General features: G+C 40.7%; 1 protein-coding gene across 4 annotated transcripts in view; it reads left to right on the forward strand.

Annotated features, from left to right (window-relative positions):
• The window catches only part of gfap (glial fibrillary acidic protein), a 34811-nt gene extending 28412 nt beyond the window's left edge, over nt 1-6399 (forward strand). For 2 of the 4 annotated variants that reach the window (XM_016994529.2, XM_016994530.2), the window contains 2 exons: nt 3655-3740; nt 3830-6399. In XM_016994529.2, coding sequence (XP_016850018.2) covers nt 3655-3693 — 39 coding nt within the window. In that variant the 3' untranslated portion in view covers nt 3694-3740; nt 3830-6399. Of the gene's footprint in view, nt 1-3654 lie in introns of all 4 variants that reach the window. The other 2 variants (XM_003222612.4, XM_008113222.3) reach the window with 1 other exon arrangement.
• The last annotated feature ends 3029 nt before the right edge of the window (nt 6400-9428 follow it).

The raw sequence follows: 9428 nt of genomic DNA on the forward strand, positions 1-9428 counted from the left end.
ATGAAGGTACCAAGGTTCTTCATCAACTGCCAGAATATCTTGAGCTAAATTTAATTTTGACTTTATATACCCATCATTCCTCAGTCTTTCTTCGTATGATGTTTTTGAGGACCTGACATTCCTCTGCATCCCCCTTTACCAGTACTGACTTCTCACTGGCACTAAGCAAAGTAGTGTCCTAACCTTTCAAGTCATGGATTTGATTATTTCAATTTGATTTGAGACACAGCCTTGGCCTTCTGAGCTTCAGTTATCAATCACTTATGTACCTCTGAAGCTGTATTTATGTGTGTTTGTGTGTGAGAGAGACTGAAGAAGAAAGGGAGCCACTTAAGGCCACCGATTGAGCAAGTACACGATACATTCAAATGAGGAACTTTTTGTTTTAGATTAGACTTGACTACACAGCTCATCTTTATCGGTGTGCAGTACAGTACAGGATAACCACATATGATAGATGTTCCCTACAATATATGTGCTTGCAGGAGAGAATTCATGTCTTCTGTTTTGTGGATGTGTGGCCCTTATTATTTGGATCACCCAAAATAATACACATATTTATTTACCCCCAAGCGTCTTATGAGAGTATACAGGGGCAATTTTGCCATGTTCTCCCAGGTTATTGTAGACCTTTTACAAGTGAGAGTCATCTACACATCAACTTCCAGACTTGGAAGTCCTAAAGGGCCATAAATGGCCCGCAACCATGCTTCCCTTTCCCCTGCCTTAGAGCCAAGCTAGATCTGATGTTGGAGGATTTATGTGTGGATCATTTGCTATTTTTAATGTAAATGGAGCCAGAGATGAATGGTCTAAGCTGGAGGCTGGTGTAGTGGCTAATCAATTCTGCTATTGCTGTCTGTCTTCAAATGGTTTCCAACTTTTAGTAATGTTAAGGTGACCCATGCAGTTTTTTGGAGCTTTTTGTTTCAGGAGTGACTTAAGAAACTGCATGTTGCTTCTGGTGTGAGAGAATTGGCTGTCCGCAAGGACGTTGCCCAGGGGATGCCTGTATGTTTAATGTTTTACCATCCTTGTGGGAGGCTTCTCTCATGTCTCCTCATGGAGCTGGAGCTGACAGAGGGAGCTTATCCGTGCTCTCCCCGGATTCGAATCAGCAACTTTCAGATCAGCAACCCAACCTTCAAGTCAGCAGTCCTGCTGGTACAAGGGTTTAACCCACCGGAGGCTCCATGAAGCTTAGAATATCTAACTTCCTCAAGGTCACCCAGCGGGTTTCCATGTCCAAGGAATAATAATAATGATGATGATAACACTTCATTTATATTCCACCCTTCTCCCAGTGGGGACTCAGAGCAGATTACAGTATAAACAGATACCGGCAAACATTTAATGGCTTGTTACAAAACAATGAGACATATATACACAAGCAAAGGCAAAGGCTTCTCCTTTCATTTTCGGCTTTGGAGGCGGAACTCATCTCTGGCTCTGGGGGAGGTACTCTTCTCAATTTCCAAGCCAAGAAGCCTGCGTTGCCACCTCCTGGTTGTGTGACCGGCATGACTGCTTGGAGCGTCTTATACCTTTCCCACCAAAGCGGTACCTATTTATCTACTCACATTTGCATGTTTTCGAACTGCCAGGTTGGTAGGAGCTAAGGCTAACAGCGAGAGCTCACCCCCATCCCATGGATTCGAACTGCCAACCTTCATGTCAGCAGTTCAGCAGCACATGGCACAACCCATTGTGCCATGGCGGCCTTGAATTGAACCCTGTTCTCCTCAGTCATAGTCCAACGTTTAAATGACTACACAACTCTGGCTCTCCCTCTTCCTCATTTCAGGTTGAATTAATTCCCCACACCTACTGTTTGTTTCGCAGGGAAAGTATTTTAAATAGGAAATATCGGATATGTTCATTTGAAGGATTAAACATCTCTCCGTCCTGTGCTAACAACAAAGCCTTCTGACAGCTTAAAGACTAAGAAGTTCTGTTTGACATAAGATTCATGAATTTCACTTCTCATCATCAAAGGGCCTCAACCTAAATCCATTTCTCACAACGTTTTAAAATGTCCAACTTTGATGGTGGATTTCCATGCCATTTCCAGTTTGGTCCTAAATTCATCCCTGTGAAAAGACACACATATTTGTTAGCTTTTGCAAGTTTGGTAAAAAATCTTGGCTGGCTGAAGTTTGAGCTAGGTCTCCAGGCGCCCTCTTGTGTTTTACATACAATTAGATAAACGGGTTGCCGTGAGTTTTTCAGGCTGTATGGCCTGACATTTCGCCTGCATCTGTGGCTGGTATCTTCACAGGCAAAACATCAGGAGAGAATGCTATTGGAACATAACCATACAGCCCGAAAATTCACAGCAACCCAGTGATTCCGGTCATGAAAGCCTTCGACAACACAATTAGATAAATGATTGTGTTGCTCCCTTCTTTCCTCTCTCAAGACTACCATCTATCATGGTAAAAGTTTATTTTACATCAAATTTAAACCTTTACTTTCCTGTATAGCTTTGCTCAACATACTACCCTCCAACAGAATAAACTATCCCTTTTATTAATTGATACAACTGAAACAAGAATTTCATTATTTGGGATTGTTGTGAGTTTTCCGGACTGTATGACTATGTTCCAGAAGCATTCTCTCCTGGCATTTCACCGACATCTGTGGCAGGCATCCTCAGGGGTTGTGAGGTATATTGGAAAAACTAAGCAAGGAAGGTTTCTATACCTGTGGAAGGTCCAGGGTGGGAGAAAGAACTCTTGTCTGTTGGAGACAAGTGTGAATGTTGTAATTAATCGCCTTGATTAGCATTCATGGCTTTGCCAGCTTCAAGGCCTGGCTTTTTACTGCCTGAGGGAATCCTTTGTATAGAGATGTTAGCTGCCCCGGATTGATTCATGTCTGGAATTCCTGTTTTCAGAGTGTTGTTCCTTCTTTTTTAAATATTTTTTTAATTTTAGGACATCCACATCCACAACATTTACAATTCCTGCCACTACCACAAGGATTATTTTATTTTACATATTAATCCTGTTTGAGACAATTCTTCTAGATTTACATACAGTATAACATTTATATCCTATTTCTTATGGCCTGATCTCTAGACTTATTCATAATATAATTCTTGATCTGGTTCCATTTTTCTTCAACTTCTTGCATTCTATTTTCATTACCTTTTGAATCATTTAATTTTACATCCATAATTTCAAATTCCATTTGGTCCACCATATACTGATACCATTTATTTATTGTCCACTGTATTTACTGTTTTTCCTTCTTTACTGTTCTGATTTTAGAGTTTTTTTTTAATACTGGTAGCCAGATTTTGTTCATTTTCATGGTTTCCTCCTTTCTGTTGAAATTGTCCACGTGCTTACAGATTTCAGTGGCTTCTCTGTGTAGTCTGACATGATTTAATAAATTAAACCATTTCATTATTTAATTTTCATTTAATTGTCACCAGCATTCTGTTCCCACTTCTCATGAAAACGGACTGTCAGATTTTGTGTTTATGAGTTGTCTGTATGAAGGGGAAAAGGAATGGTGGAAAGTAACTGGAAGCATTTGGAAATGAACACATTTTGACACATTGTCAACATCAAGAAAAATCATCCCATGACAGCTTAAAATATACTTTAATAACCAAACATTCTTTTCTTCTCTTTTCTTTACCTGCAGGTGATCAAGGAGTCAACCCAGGAGCACAAAGAAGCGTGAAGCCTGAGGCCATGAAGTAAAGGCGACACTAAGAGAGCATATGAAGACACTTGTATCCGTAGAATGCTAGGAAAGCTTCACTTTTTTCTGATGCTCGATTGCCATGGTCCCAATGTAGCTCCAGCCAAGCCGCAACCACGTGCAACATGTCTTTGCTAAGGGAACCAGCAAGGGGTGTGAAACATCTGCAAATCTAACTATTATCGCATTACAATAACCAGCTGCCCATCAGGTCTCAGTAGAATATAATTATCAGCCCCATAGTATATAGGTTTTGGCTATATTCCTGCATCTCATCTTTTCTGTGTCAATCACAGAATCCAACAGGTATGTGGTTTAAACCAAGCTGTACCTTTGTTGAGATTTTATCTTGATCTTAACGCCTAAATCTAATGCTTCTCAATAAAGCTGCTAATGAATAGGACCCATTTTACTCATAATAAAGAACACATGATGTGTGTAACAGAGAAAGATGTTGAACCAGAGATACGGATAACCTATCTTACTGAAAATACAATCATTAGCTCAAGCAGTTCCATAGTAACTCATGAGGACTAGTGCACAAAAGGAATTTGTTCATCTGAGGCCACCCATTCCAGCTTGTTGTGGCTTAGATTTGAAATCCTCTCCCTTCTCCCATTTCTTTTTTTTTCTGGCAAGGAATCCATGTGTTTAAGAAATGTATGAAATCCACCATGGGTATGCATCTAACACAAGTCAGTAGTTGAATGGTAAACATTTAATTTTTACTTGTGACACAGCTGTTAAACAAAGCAAACCATGTATGTGTGGCTTCCAGAGCTAGTACCTTGTAGATCATAGAGGGAAATGAAAAAAGGTTTCTGCCTGCTTCCTCTAAGGGGTGGGGTTTTTTTTAATGGTTAAAGGCTAGCTTGCAATTAAGGCTTGGCTTTATGATGGATTACATTTCACTATGTATGCCATATCAGACACATTTAGAATTGGAAATGAATTCTAGCTCTAGACTGTTCCTTGCCTTTCTTTGTAGCACTTAAGTCCTCTCCTCACTCTCATCTGAGGGCCCTTCCACACAGCCATATAACCCAGAATATCAAGGCAGAAAATCCACAATATCTGCTTTGAACTGTGTTATTTGAGTCCACACTTCCATATAACCTAGTTCAAAGCAGATAATGTGGGATTTTATACAGGTATGTGGAAGGGGCCTGAGAGACCATTATATCAAAGTCACTCTGCAGCAGGACTGATGTCTAGATGGTTGTTCCTTGTCTTACTGCTTTGGATTTAAATATGTATTACTTTTTGATATTCTATTTTTATCCTATGTTTACTTCAAGGGGATCCCTGGTGGCACAGTGGGTTAAACCGCTGAGCTTGCTGACCGAAAGGTTGGCGGTTCGAATTTGTGAGGCAGAGTGAGCTCCCACTATTAGCCCCAGCTTCTGCCTACCTAGTAGTTTGAAAACATGCAAATGTGAGTAGATCAATAGGTATCGCTTCTGTGGGAAGGTAACGGTGCTCCATGCAGTCATGCTGGCCACATGACCTTGGAGGTGTCTATGGACAACGCCGACTCTTCAGCTTAGCAATGGAGATGAACACCAAATCCCAGAGTCAGACACGACTAGACTTAATGTCAGGGGAAACTTTTACCTATTACCTTCCTTCAAGGAGATAAAGGTGATGGATGTTGTTCTGTCTACTCACCACAAATTAAGTTCAGCTGAGAGATTAGTGAGTGGCCAAAGCAAATGTATGAGAATGTCAAGTGGGGATTTGAACCTAGTCCTAGACTAACACAGCAACCAGTACTGATAGTCAGTGCTTTATGCAGTGCATGTAATAAGACCCAGGGCAGATTAATATAACTTTCTGCAGAACAACCATATGACTGCCAAGGTGTACAGCCCCCATATACATGGGAGATATATTCCTAGACTTTGCATGAATATGCAAAACTACAGATAATAGTGAAATAAAGGATCTCCAGCCCAAGAATATTGTAGTTATGTTGTAGGACCTAGAAAATGCCTAGAGGGGTGTTGGGATGCGCTGTCGTGTCCCTCTATTACAGTGTTCTTAACCTATAGGTCTCCAGATGTGTTGACCTTCAACTCCCAGAATTCCTAACAGCTGGTAAACTGGCTGGGATTTCTGGGAGTTGTGGGTCAAAACACCTGGAGACCCACAGGTTGAGAACTACTGCTGTATTACCACATGGTCCAAAACCACCATGGTCCTTTTTTCCAATCAAACACTGGAGGCAAGGAGATAATTCAACAAGTTTATTTGACCAAATCACCCTGCCAGGCGAGCGAGAAAAGTACCACAAATAACTGAGATGCAGCTCAGTTTTATAGTCGACAGGTTGAACATGCACACAGGCTATTTTCAGGCTATTTTCTCTTATTTGTGCCTCATCTCTATCTCTTCCTTTTGTTCCCTTCTGGTGCTAGCTCTTACCAGTATTCATGCACCTGCTTTTCTTCAGTAGCCGATTCCCCCCTCCTACCTCCTTCCCCCTCTTGTGCCTGCTTGTTACTAGACTTTTTAATAATAATAACATAAACATAATAAACTTTATTTGTATCCTGCCCTGTCTCCCTGTGGGGGATTCAGGGTGGTTTCCAACAAAAGAGGGAAATAACACTAAACATTATACAACAAATTAAAATACGCAATTTACATCCAATAAAAACGATTAAATTTTCCTCTTGAACTTTCCTCTTGTTTGAACTTTCTTTATTGGTTGGTAATTTTCCACCCTAACCCCCCCCCCCCCCCGGTCCTGGCTGGTAGTCCCACCAATACAGAGGCCATACTACACAGATGTATCGTGTGCTATGGAAAATGGAGAAGGCTGCACTCAATAATAATAATAATAATAATAATAATAATAATAATAATAATAATAATAATAATAACTTTATTTTTATACCCCGCCCCATCTCCCCGAAGGGACTCGGGGCGGCTTACATGGGGCCTTGCCCGATAAAACAATCAAATATCAAAACACAGCAATAAAACAGTTATCCAATAAAAACATCAATTACAGTAAAAACAATCGTTAAAATCAACATAAAACATACAATATTAACACTGGAGACTAATTCATAGAACCCAGGCAACGTGCAACATGTGCCGAAATGGGCCGAAATGGGGAAGGTAATTTCACAGTTAAAATGGACAAAGTGCAATATAGCATTGGCAACACCTCAAGAATGGGGCTATTCTAAAATGGGCAGATCGATCAGTCCAACACCAGATTAAGTATCAATGGTAGTGAAGGACAGAGTAGCAGATTAAGGGACAAGTGACAGCTAGGATATTCAAGAGGGATAGTAAATTGGCCTTGGTCCTGTTGACTGGCATAACTATGCTTGTATAAGTGGTGCCAGCATAAGAGTGACTCGTGAAAAAAGTGTACAGCAGTGGCCAGAGAAAGTGAAAGGCTGTGGTACTGCTGTGATATACTTAGCAGACAGTGTTCTCAGTGCCTATCTCTGGGATCTGTCATTGAAGCTATAGGCCTTCTGGGAACATTATAGGAAGCTGTCTCTTTGGGCCGCGAGGGAGGAACCTTCCTCTGCTACCACTGCTGTGCAATCATAAAAAGGAACACTACGTTTCTGTAATACATAGTTACACCAACTCAGTGTACAAACAGGATTGTCTGTTGCAAGTGATGCAATGGAAGCAACCACCCATATATTAGAGATAGCAGGAGAAAAGGGTTTACGGAGAAAAGTCTGATAAAACTTGATGTATGTTTAGCTTGGTCAGTGAAAAGAATATAGACAGTTGACAGGATAGTCTTCAAACATGAAAAGGCGGTCCGTAATCCTAATCCATAGGGAGCCCCGGTGGCGAAGTGCATTAAAGCACTGAGCTGGAGACTGAAAGGTCCCAGGTTCAATCCCCAGGAGCGGCATGAGTGGCCGCTGTTAGCTCCAGCTCCTGCCAACCTAGCAGTTCAAAAACATGCCAATGTGAGTAGATCAGTAGGTACCGCTCCGGCGGGAAGGTAACCTTTACTTTACCTATCTGAACAGAGAACTATCATACTGATTGCACAAGTCCTGGATGAGGAGTTGCTGTGAGTTTTCTGGACTGTATGGCCATGTTCCAGAAGCATTCTCTCCTGACATTTTGCCCACATCTATAGCAGGCATCCTCAGCGGTTGTGAGGTCTTCTGTTTCTTCTCACAATCCTCAAACTTTACATCAATTTGTAATTACACAGATGAATAGTCTTTCACATTTTGTACAAAATATGTGGAATACAGAATTTGGGCTAGACCTTTTGAAGGGAGAAATCCAGATAATCTGGATTCAAATCCCAGCATATAGCTGAGGCATTCCACTAAAGAGAATTATGAATACAACTGTTTTGCTCATTATACATGTCTTATAGCCTATGCACTCCTCACCCCAGTACATCAACTACGCTACAATCCTTTTTTACCTACATTTGCTTGTAGTCTATCAAATGTGTTGCTCTTAAGCAGCAATATAAATGATACTATCTTTAGAAATTGTTGGACTGCAACTCCAAGCATTCACCATTGACTATGCTAGTTAAGACTGCGGAGATTTGCAGATCAACAACATCTGAAAGACTGAATAAGTTCCACCCTTGTTCTAAAGAGCATACCTGTTTGGAAGGTGAGATTGTGAAAGATCTAAATATACTAGGGAGAAGAAAGATCATGCTCTTCCTATTTGATCTTTGATCTCCTTACCTCCTCCTTCTTGACTCAGAAGTGCAAGAGACAGAATTGACAGACTTTTATGTAGGAGTATTTTTACTTCTTGTCCTGAGTGACTACTGCTTCTGTGTAAGAGGAGGCAGAAAACAGATCCTCCAAACGTGGGAGACTGAGAAGAAACTTTCTTTCTCCTTTTTTCAGCAACTGAAGTGTAGAACCTCATATTGAAAAAAAGGTGTCAGTCTGTGATGACTAGATTGTTACACCTCTTCTAAATTATCCTCATGCCCTGTTGCAGTTGCTGTCAATCTCTATGGTATGAGCTGCTCAATGAAGTAGTATCTCAGATCAGGGAAATAAAATTCAATTAAGCCCGTTCTTTATCAGACAAGCTGTGTCTATTAATGCACTGTTTCACATCTGCCATTAGTAGAGAGGATTCTTTATGCACCTTTTTACTACTATTCCCATTGTGTATAGTTGCTGGTGGACTGGTTATTCTTCTTGGTATTGCTTCATTCATTTTGGACAGAGGCAGATTGCATGATGCGAATATTAAGCCCCTTCCACAGCAGTGTAATCTTTTTGAGTGGGTAATTGTGGCTGTCGGTGCAATTGGATAACTTCTTTTTAAAATGTATTTCTAAAAACACATTTAAAACTAGGGGATATGTTTTAGAAGTTATTGTACAATTAGCAGTTCCTTTATAAAATGTTGTTTTAATCAACATTTTCATATCAACCAAGTTTGGAAATGATAAGACATCTAGGGCTTACACAACACCTGCTTTGTGAGTGGTAGAGGATATTGAGAAGAAACAAAATAGAATAGTTGTTCGCACACTAACTGTTCAGTATGGAATTTCATTGCTTTGCTCATTCCTTTTTAGCAAATCCAGTTGGATCCCGTAGGGTTGTGTACGAATTTTATTTCCTCAATTTCCTCGAGTACCTTCAATGCTTCAGGTACTCAGTCAGGGCCTCCCGGTACAAAAACCCACCCGACATGAAAGCATGCGGAAATCAATCTCGGCTCCTCCTCCC

The sequence above is a fragment of the Anolis carolinensis genome, chromosome 6 (genome assembly GCF_035594765.1).
Source record: "Anolis carolinensis isolate JA03-04 chromosome 6, rAnoCar3.1.pri, whole genome shotgun sequence".
Lineage (NCBI taxonomy): Eukaryota > Metazoa > Chordata > Lepidosauria > Squamata > Dactyloidae > Anolis > Anolis carolinensis.